General features: G+C 40.8%; 2 protein-coding genes across 2 annotated transcripts in view; one reads left to right on the top strand and one right to left on the bottom strand.

The window, feature by feature from the left end:
• Nucleotides 1-267, bottom strand: part of zeb1b (zinc finger E-box binding homeobox 1b) — a 46,711-nt gene extending 46,444 nt beyond the window's left edge. Inside the window, exon 1 of the mRNA XM_034108569.2 lies at nt 164-267. Within this exon, the coding sequence (XP_033964460.1) occupies nt 164-221 (58 nt within the window). The 5' untranslated portion in view covers nt 222-267. The remainder of the gene's footprint in view (nt 1-163) is intronic.
• A 14,531-nt stretch (nt 268-14,798) lies between these two features.
• LOC117465672 (zinc finger protein 438-like) overlaps nt 14,799-18,813 on the top strand; it is a 54,039-nt gene continuing 50,024 nt past the window's right edge. The window contains 1 exon segment of the mRNA XM_034108634.1: nt 14,799-14,937. The gene's annotated coding sequence lies outside the window, so the exon portion shown is untranslated.

Here is an 18,813-nt window from a genome sequence, read left to right as displayed (position 1 = left end):
AGGGCTGTAATACAGCGCTCACTTGCTACTTCCCAGCACTTTCAGTTACTAAAAACCGGACTTCTGGGGTCCCAAACTTTTCGCTGAAATTACTGGGAGACAGAACAGCTTCTGCACCGTCTCCCCGAAAGACAAGCCCCGCGTTGGATGTAGTTTAACTCACCGTTGTTCCTCCTCGGGTTCGCCTGCTTTCTGCGCTTACACCTGGGGCCATCCGCCATGATCCTTTCGTTGTGTCTAAATGCTGCCGGAGAGTCACCTCCTCTCTCACCCCCTCTCCCCCTCCTCCTTCTCCCTCCCCTTCACCTCCCCTTCTCCGCACCTGGTTTACGACACTAAGCTTTACGACATCACCTTCCCGCACCTCCCCGACCCACGCTGCCAGTACCATTCATTGTAACCTACTGGAAGTGAGAGAGATGGCTGCATGCGCACCCTACCTGCAGCCTTTTAACATGTCATGTTTTAAAACACGATACAGAGATGTATTTATGTCTTTTATAGGCTGTTAAAGGTACAGAAGGTAGAAATAGGTAATTTTGGATAGGGGTTGTAGAGAAGTTTGCATTGCTTACAACATTGAAATAAACCAAGTTACATAACTTTTTCACTTGTGTTTGTATGTTTTGCCAACAAAAAAGTGTTTTGGAAAAATGTAAATATTGTGATGTATTTGGCAATTTAAGATAAGATAAGATAAGATGGACCTTTATTAATCCCCGTGGGGAAATTCAGGAGTTTAAGCAGCAAGAGAGCGAAAATCAGGACAGTATTCACACAAGATTAATATATTAAAGATAACATTACAATTAAAATGATATACAGGTAATTAAATGTCTAAAACAAAACAAACTAAACACACCCAAACACATGTCAAAGTAATTGATTGAAGAACAATTTAAAATACAATCAGTGTGCATCATGTGTTTAATAAGCAACTTTAGTTAAGTCATTTTGTTAATCAACTTTGATCTGACCTGTTGTTTACGTGTGTGTGTGTGTGTGTGTGTGTGTGTGTGTGTGTGTGTGTGTGTGTGTGTGTGTGGTGTGTGTGTGTGTGTGTGTGTGTGTGTGTGTGTGTGTGTGTGTGTGTGTGTGTGTGTGTGAGTGAGTGAGTGAGTGAGTGAGTGAGTGAGTGAGTGTGTGTGTGTGTGTGTGTGTGTGTGTGTGTGTGTGTGTGTGTGTGTGTGTGTGTGTGTGTGTGTGTGTGGTAGAAATGCAGCAGACAGAGCGTGTGTTTGTGCATGTGACAGGAAGAGGTCATGAGACTGTCATCAGTGATTCGATCCTCTACCTAAAGAAAAACCCTGCTGTTCTCCTGAGGGGAGCCCACTTCAGCAGACACACCTCCACACACACACTACTGATCACAGTAGGCTCTGTGTAACTGGAAAGGAAAAAAGAACTCACAATCACATGTTTGAGGTGAATTCTTCTGGAAAGTTATAGTGAAGAGAAGATGAAGTATAAAAACTGAGCACAGAATGAAATGATCCCATGACATGCAATTATAGGTCAGAGGAGCAGCAGTTGCTGCCAGGCTGCGGCTATTCTTGAGGCAGATGACTATAAGGTTTCTGGTGTCTGGACCTCTGATATGTGAGATGTTGTCATCAGACAGTCTATTGTAGCAGACGTGTAACCCAGTTTTACCTCAAGCTGTGTGTCCTGTATTGACTGTTAAATGAGGCTATATTTTGTAATCGCTTCGGATGTTTATGGGAGCAAGCAGAAGTAACCAGTTTGACTTCTGTCTTTCTATGGGATACATTTGGATTACATTACCAATATTTCACCATCATAAACTTAACACTTACATTTGCTATATTTGTCACATCTTTCATGGGCGCAACCCACATACTCAGCTCTGCTGCTCATCCCGCACATGCATGTTCCTCACAAATGTGGCATCATTTGAAAGGTAAATAAACAGGCTTTCCAACGGTATAAGATGTCTTGCCAAGAAGCATTGTTACAATAAAACAATCTACCAAACACAAATTTCCTTACTTTTTGTGTTAAAGGTGGGGTAGGTAATTTTGGAGAAACCAGCTCGAGTGCGCTAGAATTTGGAAATACACAACCGGAAAAATCTGCCACTTCTTTACAGAGCCCCTCCTCCAACACACATGAACGAGCACATGACCAATGAGGGCACGAGATAAGTTTGTGCACAGATGGAAGGCTGACAGGCAGGTAGGCCATCCAGTTATTTTAGCCGGGCTGGCTCAGATGATTGGTCGTACTTTTTACAGTACTACGGCTTCCACACATTTTTTTATGGATTTTTTGTCAAAGCACTTAAGATATTCATTGCTTTTGGGATGTTAAGAGCATTCCATGGAATATAACAAAAAGTGTATCTCGAGCCGGTTTCTGAAACTTACCTACCCCACCTTTAAGTTAGATATTATGTATGTGGCCTTAAGGTAAATCTACATATCAAGCATTTATACTCAAGGATACGGACCCCTCATTGTTGGACAATCTCTTCATCATTCAACTACATTTGACAGCTTGTATTCATAGGATGGCAGATCTCTTGGCTGAATAATTCAGTAGCAGACCAGCTCTCAGAGCAGTCTGCCCAGACAGAGAGTAATATCTTTAGCATAAATAACACCTCCAAACTTGCTCCAGGTGGCCTCTTCCACCAATAGACAGCCTGCCTGAGAGGGATATGGTGAGGGGAGGGCTTCCAGACTTTGTCTCTGCCTTCCCCTGATGAAAAAGGCCCCAGAAACCGTCGACATCAGCAAAGATCAATGAGGAGACGCTCGGCTAACCGTGCAGTCGTAGCGGTGTGCCCCGACACCGAGCCTGGAAAAATAGGATGCTTGTTATCCAATGGAAAGTCAGGTCTTTCCCATTTTCCTTGGATGCCCCGCTATTAGCATGAAGTCATTTTTCAGCGTCTGTGGAAAACAAAGAATAACAATTATACGACCACTACTCGTACGAAATAGCCTGAAGACATCTCTGCTGTGTTTCAGGAACTGGATTGAAACTGTGATTTATTTTCTCTGGCAAATCACTGTGTATTTTGTACCAGAGCAAAGTCCAACAAATGAGAAATACATGGAGGTGGTGAGGTTGTTAGAAACGAGCAGGATTCCCGATGACCCCTCTATGATTTGAAAGAATGCGGGGTCAGATAAGTCAATTACAAGACATTGATCTCCAATCATAAAAATGGGTACCTCACTAAAACTGCTACTTCAGCTAATAAAGAGAGGCAGTTTTTATTATCGTGAAGGCCTGGAAAAGTCTCCCCCAAGAGGACGCACAGGTGCTATTCACCTGAATAACGACATTGGCAGTAAAATCAAGATATTGTCTTAACTAAAGTGGGCCATGAAATAGAATGAAAGGCTGACTCCTGCTCTTCCTATGGGGAGTTGAAACTGAGGCGCGGGAGGGGGGGAGAGAGTGAGGGATAAGCAGCCATCCTCCACTACATTAAGGGATCATGCTGCTCCCTGAAAATGAGTATTGATCCTCTTAGGTCCAGGATCGTTTAGGAGATTAATGTGAGTAGTGGTTGAGCCCTGTGGTGCTCCACGCAGGACCAGAGGTTTAGCTCAGTGGGACGGCCCGGCCAAAGCAGCCTATCGGTGAGTTGGGACAGAGGGGTGGGGGGGGGGGGTGTCCCGTACATCCAACCACAAACACTAGCTTTGTGCCATCTGGGCTGTCGGTGGAGAGAATCAGCTGGATGTCTCAGGGTCAGAGGGTTGGGTAAGAGAAAAGGGAGAAGGGTGTAAAATAGAAACAGTCTGGTGGAAAGAGCTCAAGTAAAGGAACAGAGGAAATGAGAGTAGAAGAGAGGAACAGAAAGTGCAAAAGCAGGATGACAGTAAAGGTACACTCCGAATAGAGAGGAGAAGCAGGAGGTGGTGGCAGAGATAGAGAGAGACACAGCAAAGACTAAACTGCTTAATCTCTCCCAAGGGACGGTAGCTAAATGTGAGGTCCTCCTCCTCCCCTTCCCACAGACCAGCAACCCCCACTATCACCCTCATGGCACTCAGCTGCAGCTGCAGTTATCCAGCTAAAAGACACACACCTACACCTACACCTACACACACACACACCTACACACACACACACACACACACACACACACACACACACACACACACACACACACACACACACACACACACACACACACACACACACACACACACACACACACACACACACACACACACACACACACACACACACACACACACACACACACACACACACACACACACACACACACACACACACACACACACACACACACACACCGAAGTGTTAAAAGTGCTCAGGTGGAGCCTACATTGCAACTGATACTGTGTGAAAAAATCAATTTCAGCCTAGAAGTGGAGTGCACATAAAAAGCCATGAGAATTGAGCGGAGTTTGTTAGGAAACCCTGTTTTTGATTTATAAATTCTGCTCCTTATAACAATCTGGCTCGCAGCAAATAAACAGATCTTATTGCAGGCCTGAGCATTTTTCTCATGTCTCTCTAGGTCAAATCAGTCCCTGGGGGAAACTCCTGAAACAAATATCAGCCAAAGTATTCAGTAGTTGAATGCTTGCTGTCAGAGTCTGAGCCCAACAATGCAATGTTTTGAGGACTAGATGTCAATCTCTTTATTTTCCTCCACAAAGCTAGTCACTTCCGTCTTCTTCTATGGATTTTTCTCCAGACAGGAAGTAGCTGACACACTTGTCGGAGTGAGCCACACCTCAAACATCTTAGTCAGAGGAAAAGGTGAACCAAAACACTAGTTAGACTTCCCAAAGTATTCAAATGCTCTGTCAAAGGGGAACTCCAGATTTGAAACAAATAAGTTTATTGTCATGAGGAGTACTAATCAACCTAATAAAGCAGTTCAATAAGGCTTTTTATGGCTCTGCAGAGACTACAAAGACTAAGAAAAATACCCTGCTGATGTTACCAGCCTTGGACTTAGGGGTAATGTTTTTAATAGAAAGCCTAACTTACAAACGGTTAGCACGGAGGATCATGGTGGTGTAAAGCACATTTACTCAATTGCAGTTCTTATTTTGAGGTCCTTTGCATTTCATGACACTCCATCATAGAGTATATATTGAATTTCTTTACTCCAAACATTTATATAACAGCTGTTTCTATTCACTTTATAAAATAAGATTTCACACTTATACGTAATTATTTCATGATGGCCAGCAATTTATTGAAATAACTTTTATATAATAATAATTATAATAATAATAAAATCCTCCACATTGAGTTTTTATGCATTAATCAAAATGCCCTTTCCCACAAACACAACAGCAATTTAGGTTCACACATTAGTAAGAATAGTTCAATTATTGACTGTAACTGGATATAGTTACATTATACTGCATTGACTAATTTTACTTAAGTACATTTTGCTTGTTGATTATTAAATGAAAGACTTTTACTTGTATTCCTACTTTCATTAGAGTAAAGGGTCTGAATATAGCATTTACCAGGGAGAGAAGGTCTAATGAAAGATGCTATGAAATTGCATTATGGGTGTAGGATATTTTGTTCTTGACACATAGGGTATAAGTCACAATATTTTGGCTAATTCTGCTTTAATTCGACCAAATGTATCTTGTGAGTCTGTAGTGGAAGTACAAAGAAGGTGATTGGCTTGGGTTCCCCACAGAGCAACAAGCCAATCATAAACCAGGAGTTTGCCCTGCAGGCCTTAGAATCTCCGTAATACACAGCCATGTCTTTCAAATGTTGCAAGGCTTTGTGTTGAATTACAATTGTATGACCGAGACCATTATGGTGTGACGTTGTAACAAATCTCAAGATCAACCCAAGACCACCCTCATGATATCCTCGGGGTTCTCATATTTTACAAAGCTTCTCCCAAACAACAGAAGACATTACAGAACTGTTATCACACGCTGACTACTCTGCATGACAAATAAACAGGTTTTTCATTTGTAAATCACAACTTTAATTGAAGTGGAAGGAACAGATTTCCTTTATTTATTTCTTTCTTCACTCTATGACTTAAAAATCAAAGTTATATAATTCGTTTAAGAAAGGATTTGGCAACAGGGGGTGAAGAAGCTCCCTCTTTAATGCTCAGAGTTACACAAACAAACACAAACTCCCCCACTCCCATGATTCCACGGGGGTGGGTGGCCACGGGGCTGAGAGCTCCTGACCTGCGGGTGAACGTAACGCTGCCTGTCTCCACGGCAGGCCAAGATATATACTTGTTTTGGCTAGCCAGACGTGTGTGGAGTTAGCCTAACACACACACACACACACACACACACACACACACACACACACACCACACACACACACACACACACACACACACACACACACACACACACACACACACACACACACACACACACACACACACACACACACACACACACACACACACACACACACACACACACACACACACACACACACACACACACACACAATGTATACATCACTTCAGGGGACATTACATTGACTTACATGCATTTCCTGGAGACTTATCCTAACCTTAACCATAACCAACACATGCCTAACCCTAACCCTTAACCTTACCCTAATCCTAATCCTAAACCTAACCAAGTCTTCACCCTAAAATGAATGATTCCCCTCATGGGAACCTCCAATTTGTCCCCATAATGGAGGCGAGTCCCCACACGTAACTGTGTAGACAGATTTACACACACACACGCACGCACGCACGCACGCACGCACGCACGCACGCACGCACGCACGCACGCACGCACGCACGCACGCACGCACGCACACACACACACACACACACACACACACACACACACACACACACACACACACACACACACACACCACACACACACACACACACACACACACACACACACACACACACACACACACACACACACACACACACACACACACACACACACACACACACACACACACACACACACACACACACACACACACACACAACCTCTGTGCTCCAGACAGGCTTGCACTGGTCTTCTCCCTCCTCTTGTGACTGTCAAAAGGAGACAGCCATCCTCTGGAAAGCCCGGTGTAAATTTATACTGTGTTCGTTGGAGAGCCTGGTGCATTTTACTGTTCATTTGTCCTTGCGTCTGGAACAGAATTTGTGCGCTCTGACTCAGGCTATATCAAGGCATTATTTCTGGAGACATATTTTCTTACAGTTGAAACCAGAGCGTGGTGAAATGAAACGTGTGAATTGAGGTGTACTGAAGTGACAGGATGATGTTGTTTATCAGGGGATGCAGTAAAGATACATTTTAATACCTTTTTCCTGCTTCTATCTTGAAAAAGTAGGCCCATTTCCTAACCCGTATGGCACTTGAAAAAGAAGAAGAAGTTACATTTTGCAATTTCTTTTTTTTAAAAGACATTATTGACTGGTGAGCAAGAGGTTTTTGAACAATGTGCCTTGGTTTTGAGATTTATGTCTATCGGGCGGATGTGAAGAATCTTATTTTTCGGTGTTTAGCACAAAATAGTCTAGTAGTTTTAACCAGAAAGTGGCCATATTTATACTCAGTGGCCAGATTTAGACTACCTTGACTAATGTTGCGACCATTGGATAGAGAGCACAAGATGAACATTATTTCCCTGTGGACAACTTTCCTCCAAATAAATAGACAATCTGTCCAATCCAAATTATCCAGAATCCCCTAAATCTTAAAAATCGACCCAAAACGAATAAAAATCAGCCCACCAAGACTACAAATATGGCCACTTCCTTGTTAAAACTACAAATGTTTTTCTTGAAAATGTCAGAAATGGACTCAGCATCCTCAATAACTCCCAAAATCACTCCAAAATTGTCTAAATCGGACATACCAGTTTTTGTTTTACTATTTTCCCTTTTAATGGTAATTCCTGCTTATGCAACGCAACTTATGCTTATTGTACAAATTGCCCAATATAAGCAAGTTAGCATCAGGCAGTTTCTATGTGCTGGGGACCTGTACTATACATATATATCATAAAACTTGGTATGCTCAACATTTCTGGGTTCGCAACAGGACTCTATATGAGCTGGCAACTCGACTAATATAACATGACCTCACTGTGAAACGTTTATTTGAAGTACTCCCTTTTTAAGAAATCCAAACAGTTCACAGTATGTAACCGTTGTAACGTAATAGGGAAACTGAATCTGTAAGAGTTTTTTTCTGTTGAGTAAAAAAAAAAAAGCTGTATTCATTGATATTCTTTGCCATATACAGCAGAACAAGGTGAAATCAGGACACTTGTATTGAAGTGGAGGCAGAGACCTCGAAAAAATAAATCGGCTTTATGGCATCAAACTTCCATGTGACGGCTTACAATATGATGGAACGCACTTTTCATGGATGAATAATGTGACCTTTTAATACATATGAAAAGGTTATGTTCTCCTATGTGAGTGTATTTGTCTATACATCACATTTCCATTAGAAGGAAACACATCTGAAGTTTATGGCAGTATAGACTGTCTCTATAAGTAATGTGTGGGTGGTTTATGTTTGTGCGTTCTCATGTTTCAATCTGATAGGACACTGCTGTTTTCACTGGATGAATGTGACTACCACACACCTACTCTTTTCCCACACACACTTACAGAACATCAGAACATATTTTCAGTACATGAATAGCGGCGGAGTACTATAAATGAACATCCAAAATGCCAGCCAATTACTATGGTGTCCCTTTACTCAACCTCTCCATATTAAGCCCTGGTTGTCAAACAGATTGTCTCCGCCGCTCTGCGCAGCCTGCACTGTGAAACAGTTTTCATTAAGGAAGGATTGCCATGGGCCCAAAGCTGGCGGCTTAATGTAATTTCACAGCTCAGCGTCCGTGCAGCCACTTCAGGGTCCAACCACGGCCACCCACACCTTTACAAGAGCCAGCGAGAGGTGCTGAAAGGGTGACAGGCCGCTAGTAAGTTTTAGGAGCGAGAAGGGAGCCCCAAAATGAAATTCCAGCACAGGAAATTACTGCAATAATAACATAACAGCTAGTAAGGCTTTGGAAATAAACATGTACAGAGATAGTCCTGATTTAGTGTTTGTGATGTGTTCATGATGGGAAGCTCACTGGAGTGTTTAGTATCTGATTCCCAAAAAAAAAAACGAGTGGGATTCTTACACACATATTATGGAAATGATCAATGATGCATTCCAAGATTTGGTTCAAACACTGAATTCCACTAAAGCTTTTTCTGGCTATATATGAAAGGACACTATTGTGTATAGAATATGGCCTAAATCTCATAGTGTAGGCTTAAAAAGTTAAAGTGTGTTTGAAGAAAATGATATACAGATACCTAGAAAGATTTAGATAAAAGTGATAACTTAAATCAACTATTCATCATGTAAGTCCTAACGTATCAGGCCATATAGATGCTTATGTGTGTGCATTTCCAGGTCTCTGGTATACATTCGCAGATTTGTGCGTGTGTATTTTTTACTTTTATCTATCTTGATCACCTCTTGAGTATTTACCCCAATGATATAAGCCAAGCATGCACCAAAAGCCCCTATTAAAAACATGTTGAGAGCTTCACATTTTCATTGTGACATCTGGACAAAACTGAAAGTAAAATAGACTAGTGTTTCATTATTATGTTTTACAACTTTGGAAAGAGGGATTTGGCTTGAATTCATGACATTGTAAGTAGAAGAGTTTCAAATATACATTGACTGACAGCCCAAAACACTTAAATTAGGAGAAATCATGCGATCACATTGTTAACCTGTTAAGCCCCAAGGTCCCCCGCAGCGGGTACTTTTTCACGACACTGTGTCTCAGGGGATCTTAATATTTAAGAACCTATTGTGTTATACCAAATTAACGGGAATAATCTCAGCTAACTGACGATACAAAATATTTCTACCAAAACAAAACACAAGTCTCATAAGAAGCATCTAAATGACCCCTGAGCAAAAAATGCTAACGCACTTTGGCACAGAACTCAAGATAAAATATACCCTTATTACTTATCGTAGATGCACATACAAGATATCCGATTAAAACTGAGGTTCCACAGATTATTTAGGTATAGAATCATCACTGAGTGATCCAAACTCGTGACAGGGGAAGCAAACACAGACATCACAACACGTACCTTTACGTAGCTTTTACGGGAGATCGTCTCACCTTAGCTGTCAATCTGATCAAAAGACTTGTTCAATGGCATTAAAACGAGAAAAAACGCGGCTGAATCGGTTAATCCATAGGTTGATAATGTTTCTGTGGAATATTTTTTTTAATTTATAATCCATAATTCCATTTTTATGTAAAAATCGGAGAGTAAAAGTTAGCTGCTAATGGTAGCCACCAGAGTTATCACAGCTTCCGGTTTTGGCTATGCGTCAGTCTCACACACACACATTACCAAATAAGGAGTATGTGGGAGTTCCCCTCGATTCCATTGTCTCTGACGGTTAGAAAGAGATGTCAATCAGCAAAATCGAGCAAGGGGGGCCAGAGATAGGTCAAATCCACCCAAATGACCCCAGAAGTGTTTTTTTTTGCTAAATCTCTCTAAAAAAGTCAAATTTCACTTGTTGTGCATCAATCTTGATACAGGGTACTTATTATATGTTGTAGTTTGGATTCCTAAAGCTTTTAGTCTACCATCCCATCATTCAAGGGTGGTTTTCACTACAAGTAATTTTTTGTTTTGGACGGACACAATCATTTACATTTTTTTACTGTGTTCTATCTGAATTTACTTTAAAATAAAAACATCTATATTGATTCTGACACATCTACATCCAACTCACAGGTGTAACCTTGCTTTGAGAAAAAGGATGATTAATTTAACCCTTTTAGAAGATATGGTCATTTGTTCTGGCAATGTCATTTTCGAGCCTGAGACTTGAAAAACAGGCTCGGGGCTTAACAGTAAATAAGCCGATAAAATATACGTTTTAGCTTCTTTCATTATGAGTATTTCACAAAATGTTGACCTATTCCTTGGCCCCACCCCCAGCTTGACATGCTAAATCCTTACATGACCATAAAGCCACATATACAGGGATGTGACCTTCATAATGCTGGACAAATTACACCTAAGGCACCTCTACCATCTGCTCAGAATCCAGAGCACTGACTCATTATATCACTGATGGAATAAGGTTATGTAAAATAAAAAAACAAAGAGTACAGGTATATTCTTTGTCTTTATGACAAGAACAAAGTCTTGGTTAAAACACAACAGTAAATGAGGAAAAAAGTGACTATCAGCCCAACCTTCATATTATGAGTCATGAACAAGAGACGCTCATGCTTATTCAGTGTGTCCACTGAGGTGTGCAGTCTCTTCATTTAATATTTCCATAAGGTTGCATATGAGTGTACGCCAGGCAATCCCTGTAATAAGGAGGTAATGTATTCTGTGCCAATGGCAAAAAGGTACGCTTGAAACATCCCTCACAGGAGCAGCAGTTTTCAACTTGACAGTGGACACATACATAATTAAGCCAACTAAAAAAATGAATATTTCATCTCAAAGCATTTTCATCTCCAAACATCAAAACACCTCAACGTCTCACATAATGAGCAAGGTAAATTACTTCTATTCACAGAGGGAATAGGCAAGAAGGAATGCTCACTCAAGGTACTGTACTTACAAATATATCAGTTTGAGGAGAACTTACAACACTTCTTCTTTGTATTTTGCAAGAATTATTTAATGTCTGTGGAGGAAATGCAAATTCTTTCCTATGATTTTTGCCTAACCATTTATATAAGCTGCAATTGTGCTATTATGTTATATTATAGTGTCAGTTTCAATGCTTTGTAGCCTGATCTGATCATAACTCATGCTGACCTGTAATTCATGGCATGTCATCCATGCGTCACCTACGGATTCTTGGGTTTACACATGCCAATTGAGAGGATGGATTATTCCATAACCTCGCAGTAGTTTGATTTGACTAGTGTGGTCTATTTGAGTATAGCTTTTGCTAAAGATTCCTCTCCAATTCAATGATGGCATAGACGCTTTCATATGTCAGAGTTTCCAAATAATAGGTTGTTTAATGATGGAGCTTAAAGGTCTCCTATCATGCAAAATACACTTTTTTATGTCTTTTATACATAAATATGTGTTCCCGCGGTGTGTCTGTGTGTCTGTAGTGTCAGAAAATAAAACCCTCTATCTCTTTTCCTCCTTACTTACATCTCTAAAAACGGGAGTACAACGGAGCTGATCCAGATTTGCTGCCGATATTACGTAATATCGGAAATGTGGGCTGGCTTTACGCCCACGGCCCTATCAGAAACGTCGCTATCAGAAACAATGCGCGACGTGTTTTGGAAGCAATATGGTCTGTGTTTACATTAGCAAGCATCGCTCACACTCAGAGCTAACGCTGTACTGTAGAGAGTATTGTGTAAAGAAGCAGGATATAAAAAGGTATACTCACCTTGATTTTAAAAGCTACGGAACCAGAAACAGCACTTCTCTATAGGCTGAAATAGAGGGGTATGAGGCATGGCTAGAATGGGTGATCTGTTTGGTATTTTGAGCAAAACATTTCATAGACATGTTTTTTATATATCTGAGACCTATAATATATGCCTAAAAATTGTATAATAGAATACCTTTAAAATGCATAGGTGCATAGTGCACCACTGGAGAGAATTACTTTGACCGTCAAACCTGACTCAGACTGGCTCCCTGAACACCTTCATAGATGGGAATTAACCTGCCACCGCTTGAAACGCTTTACTGAGCACTGGTCGATACTGTCATTATCCTAAAGCAATTCTTAATTCTATTTGGCCCTGAGCTAAAGATTCTTGTATTGATCACAAAGTAGGGAGGCCACAACTACTTTTTTCTCTGTATGTGCTGTTAAAAAAAAGCTCCTAGCTAGTGAATTTTCTTTAAAAACATGTTTCAAAGGGATACCTGAGGAGTGTTACAGTTACAAGGCACACGGTCCAGTGAGTGATACCTCAGTGTTTCGTCAAGGGTAACAGAGAAAGGCAACTCTCTTTCATATCCTGTTTTGGGGAGATGAGAAATATTGATATTACTCGCCGAGCACTATCAGTGTGAAACAGAGCCTTTCAGAAACGCAGCAGTGACAACACCTGTACTGTAAGTTCCTGATTACATGTCTTTGTTCTCAATGCTTCTGCGTGAAAGACACTCACAAGGAGACAGAAAAAGACGCAGAGGAATCCTGAGTAGCATGAATACATCTTATACTGTCTGTCTGTCATCCACAAACACAAACAAACAGTCAGAGGGAGAAAGCATCGCCACCTGACATACAGTCTGAACATGGAGGCCTGTGACAGTGGTTAACAGAAGAGGACATGTGTAGCCCCAGGTGACTCAAATTGCAAAACAACACTATGCTTCATTGCACCAAGAACGTGGTGTGAAATACCAGTAGAAAGGGTGTATGTGTATGTGTGTGTGTGAATTCACATGCATGGCTAAAAAATGTATGGTTATAATTGATAAGGACTTCATTAGAATTATAAAGGCTGACTGAACAGCAAAAACAAACAAGAAATAAATCTTTGGAAATCTAAATGTGGTATTTATTTTATTTTGTTATTGCAGTTAGAATAAAATATTAGTGGGACAATTGCAACAAGAACACTTTTTTGTGTTCATAGTTGGCTAAAGTAGCAATTAAAGTAGGAACAGAAGTCGTGCTGCTGTTAGGCCCATTCAAACCCACATAAACACCCTCTTCACAATGTGTTATATGATATTCACAACTGTATTAACAGGAAGAATTTTAGCATAGCAGCATTCAATTAAATACGCTATTGAATAGTTTAAATAAGTAGAGTATACTGTATGTGGGTGTAGATATGAATGTACATTATGTGTATAACAAAATGTTAAATGTATATCTAAAGTGTGTCTGTAGCTTAAGCTTTCATTCCAAACATAGAATTGTACAAGGTTTGGAAACATCCTAGACCAATATATATATTTTGTGTAAGTTATAAGTCAAATATTGATATTACAAACTAATTTGTAATAATTATAACTCACACATTTGGGCTTTAACTTAGCTTTGGGTAGTTTTTCTATATAGTCATTCAGTTCACAAACTTAGTTTTCATCCTTGTGATGCTTATATTTGACATGTACAGTGAAGTAGGCCACTCAGGTGTTGAATCTGTGCAAATAGAGATCAGTGATATTTGATTACAACTTGGTATTGAAATTAAATTCAGGAGTTCAAGTTTTGTCGGTGCATAAAAATGAATTTAATTTCAATACCCCTAACAGCACCTGCAATAAAAGCATATCAACTTACCTTTTCTTGATAAAGTAGCCGAGTGGATACCTAGCCTACTTCTAGCCCCATTGCCTATTCTGTCATCAAAAGGGTGAGTATGAAGGTGTATGTGTTTCTGCACATTACGGCAAAGTTACCTTATTGTTAAAGCGTGCTATAGAAACCATTTATATCAAAGCTTTTTGAAATTTCTACTGTCCTCTCAGCTGTCTGACAGTGACAGCACTGTGCTGTTCTGCTACAGGTTATACTACTACTGCACCGCTCATTGGCTGCATTGACGGAGCACAGCAAAGTAGGTCCCGGAATTTAACGAGCCGTACCATTTCTCTCTACACGGGTGTTCACAGTGAAAAGTGACCGCAGGAGGTTGCTTCCTCACACCTCTGAAACACACATTACTCTCTCAAACACAAACTTTACTTATCTTTATATCTAGTCAATTATTTTGGTACGCATAAAATAAAGAAACATTTTAAAAATTACGCGGTTCTTTTCAATCCCCCCGCTGGATCAAGTCAACGGTTCGGCTCAAAATGGCTGGAGAGAAACAGTTAGGAGGATCGACGGTTTTGCCTGCTATTTACGAAAAATGAGCCTATCGTAGCTTGAAGGCGCTTCCTCCACATAACTGGGGATCCAGGTGAGACATGTTTAAAGTTAATCCAACATTTACACCCAGTCCGCTGCTGTTGGAGAGAGAAAACGAAAGCAAACAGGGCTCGTTTGCAATGTTTTCACGCAGCATTTACATGCAGCATTGAGGACCTCTGGCTAAAGTCTCTAATTTACAAAATGAAAAACAGCTTCAAACTCAATTCACAGTCGTCACTAGTTGTAGAGTTTACTGAAGTTGCACGTGCAATAAACAGTGGAGAGATACACTTATACATTATTGTCATACATTGTTTATATGTGTAGCTAATGCTCAGCAGGCCTGCGGCTAACCCTGCAGCTGTGCATCGCTGAAATACGTCATGAGGCTATTTCCCCGCAGTTTGATCCGTGCACATATATAATCGAGATCAGAGAAATGTGCAAACACACACATTGCACGGAATTTTATTTTTGCACTGTGGGCTGCAACCCCCCTTCTGTCCTCAAGTCTCATGCTGAATGTCAGCTGTGGTGGAGGTGCACCTGTACTCTGACGTGATCAAGTTAGTTTGGTGTTCTTTAAGTAGTCATTGCGTGTAGAGTAGAACAATGAATTGGTTGCACTTCGATTGATTATCTTTGATTAAAGAATATAAGATGAATTCAAACTACTGGTATGGACATAATATTGTTGTTGACATAATAACAAAAGCTGAATCTAGTCAATCTGTTACATAGCATGCATGTAAATCAGCAAGACGTAATCTATTTAAACAGAAGGTGTAATGCAGTTTTTATTGACTGATTCGTATCTTATTGCACTTTATATAATTACATTTATAACTACATTAATGCAGATTGGACCCATGCTTGGGCCTTTTAATATACTGTTAGACTATTAGAGATGCTAACAGTTTTGAACTTCTGTGTGCATTTCAATAGATGTGTCAATCTATTTTCTATGGATTTTTAAGGATTCTTTGCATCAATGTGATAAAGGGCCTTCTTCTTTTAAAGTTTGTTTTATGACAAAGACTGATCTTTCCATTTATTTGGATTCTAAATGGATATTTCAGAACTACAAGCTAAAACAGTGTGATAGAAGATTGTACTCTTATTTCCCACCAGTAAAGGCCCTTATCACCTTTTAAATAAGTGCTTACAGTTATCAATTTCAAAGTTGTTATATAAGCACTGCATGATTTGTGGTGAATAACAATACAGGTGCTGCTTTCAGTTAAAGGCCCTGACACACCAAACTGATACCAAAGAACACGTCCCGACAGACCCGATTGTTGTGCCGCCTCACGTCTCCTGCTTCTTTCTTGGCCAACAGCCACACTGGAACACACCGCAAATACTTCAGTCGACGGCCAAGTAGCACGTACGCACTGCGCATGCGTGAGTGGCAATAACTCTCCTTACCAGCAGGCGGCAGTAGTCTGTATTCATCATTCAAAAAAGGCAACAAGAAGAGTGACTGCGTGATATACAAACAACAAATAGCGTGTGCGTTCCATTTTCACTCGTCCATCACAGACTGTTTCACATAGCGACTTATAATCGTATAATTCTTGCGTCCAGGTGAGATGACAATTAAAAATAATAGCCGTCTGTGTGTGCCTAATCGTTTGTTTGCATACCTCACTTCCATTTCGCTTTTCATGCACTGATTCTGATGGCTAAGCTGAACAGCCAATCAGAGTGATTTATTTTGCCGACAGCCTCTGCTGCAAGGTGTCGGCACGGCCGAAAAGACACGACGGTGCGGGACACACCAATCTGAGTAGGGCGACAGGACGCTCATCGACGGCCAGACATTTATCGACGGCCGAAATCGGCTTGGTGTGTCAGGGCCTTTAGCAGCACTTTGCACCTGTTATATGGCCGCTTTAGACCCCATTTACACGGGAACGTTTGCGTTTACGCACCGTATGCGTTTTCAAAAAAGTATTCCGTTCACACGCATTCGGCTCAATTAACGTGTACGTTCACACGAGACCGCTGGAAACGCTGTAGTACATATGCCGGGCTTGTAATTGGCGCTGCTGCCGCCACAAAATACACAAAAAGCAGCGAAGAAGACCCCGGAGCATGGTTGCCATGGTTGCCCTTCTGTTTATTCTCCGCGGTGTGTGGTCCTGCTGTAAATCTCTCTGGTAGTCCACCAGCAGATGAAAAACACCCACCTCTCCGCCTCTTCCAAGGGACGAGGAAACCATGCGCCAGAGTTTCCGTTAAAAAAATCTTTCGCCGGTGAACATGTCCGTTAAAGTTTACATTTTCCAGACAAAATTAGAAAAGTGTCGGTCAGAGGTCTTCTTTGTTATTTATTGATAACGACTCTATATAATAATATAAGAATAATAAACGGAGCCTCTCTATTCCTCCCCCTCTTCTGACAGCCCAGCAGCTGATCTCTGAGCAGGAGATGTGGGGAGAGGGAGGCGGGGCTATTTCATCGTTATCAAAAAATGATCGTATAGAGCAGTGGTTCCCAAACTTTTTGTGCCCAAGGCACACCAAAGGACAAGTACAAATCTCAAGGCACACCTATTGTGCAAAATAGCCCTTATAACTAGGGTTGGGTACCGAGAACCGGTTCCGGTTCAGAACCGGTTCCAACATTTCGCTTTCCAACAGCATCATTTAGAAATGTGAATTTCGGTTCCGCTTTTCGATGCCTGAGGAAATGTTTCTCGCCGCTCTCCGTAGCCTACTGCAGCGGGGCGGGAAATGTAGCGTTGTACCTACACTTCCTACAGCGTAACCTGAGACCAGGACTGGCCCGTCGCACTGGCGTTATAGATGTTCGCCTAGGGCGCCAGATCTGTGGAGGCGCTGCGCTGACAGCTCTGGGAGAAAAAAAAAATGCTTTGACCGTTGGTGCTCATCCTAATTTTCGGCCTTGATGTAACAACATTCATAATTAAGTAAATGTAACACCCTTTTCATCCCGGTTACACGTTTCATTTCCCCTGTACGATGGGCGCTGTAAGTGATGAAAATGGGGGATGTTGGCTTATCTGGCAACCGCAGCTCACAGCCAACGTGCGAGTGAGCGAGGGAGAAAGGGAGGGCGCTGTTGTTATTAGCATCTGGTGCTAGCTGCTCTAACGGAAGAAGAAGATGTTTCTACAATGATGTGGAGGGAGAGTCCTCTCCAGTCAGACTGAGAGGCTGATAACTTCAGCTCAGTGAGGTAAAGGACTCTTGAGTGTTTAGATAGTTCACTTTAGTCTAAGTTATCTCAGTGGGTCTCAAACGTTTTGATCACAATTTATGTAAACACATATTTCCAAGGCACTCTTTTATAATTATTGGGATAAAACAGGTTTGAAATCATTCCAATGTATACTATAGGACAGTAAACCAGACATATCGTTTAAACTGGAGAGATAAAAAAAATATGCATAAATAAAATAGTAAAATAAGATATGAATGAACAACAAAAATAAAATATGTTACGGCTATTTGTTATTGGCTATGGTAGGTTACTGGTTATGCTCACATACTTATTTAATTATTAAAATGTAAACCGATCTTTTTCATATGGGTGTTTAGAGTTGTACTAGTCTCTAGTAATTCTGCTTAAAGTGCACCAGATTGAAGCATTTTACTTCAAAATGTTCAAACATTTCTTCACGGTATGCCTGAGAAGGCAGATATGCTTGTTTTTCTCAACAAGAACTGTTCTTTAAAAGTTGGACTGTTGCACTGTTGTAGCTTCAGTGGTTCTCATGTTACAGTTACATAGCAGTGAATATAAACAGACTGATTAATGTGAATATTACTTTAAACTAACCTGTGTAAAAGTTTCTCGAATAAATGTAATTTTTTTAACCTGCCCCTCAAAGAATCGGAATTGAGAACCGTTAAGAACCGGAATCGAAAAGTAGAATCGGAATCGTGGAAATTCAAA

This window comes from Pseudochaenichthys georgianus, chromosome 20 (genome assembly GCF_902827115.2).
Source record: "Pseudochaenichthys georgianus chromosome 20, fPseGeo1.2, whole genome shotgun sequence".
In the NCBI taxonomy this organism is placed as follows: Eukaryota; Metazoa; Chordata; class Actinopteri; order Perciformes; family Channichthyidae; genus Pseudochaenichthys; species Pseudochaenichthys georgianus.
Note: the sequence above shows the minus strand (reverse complement) of the source record. Positions and strands in the feature narration are given on the sequence as shown.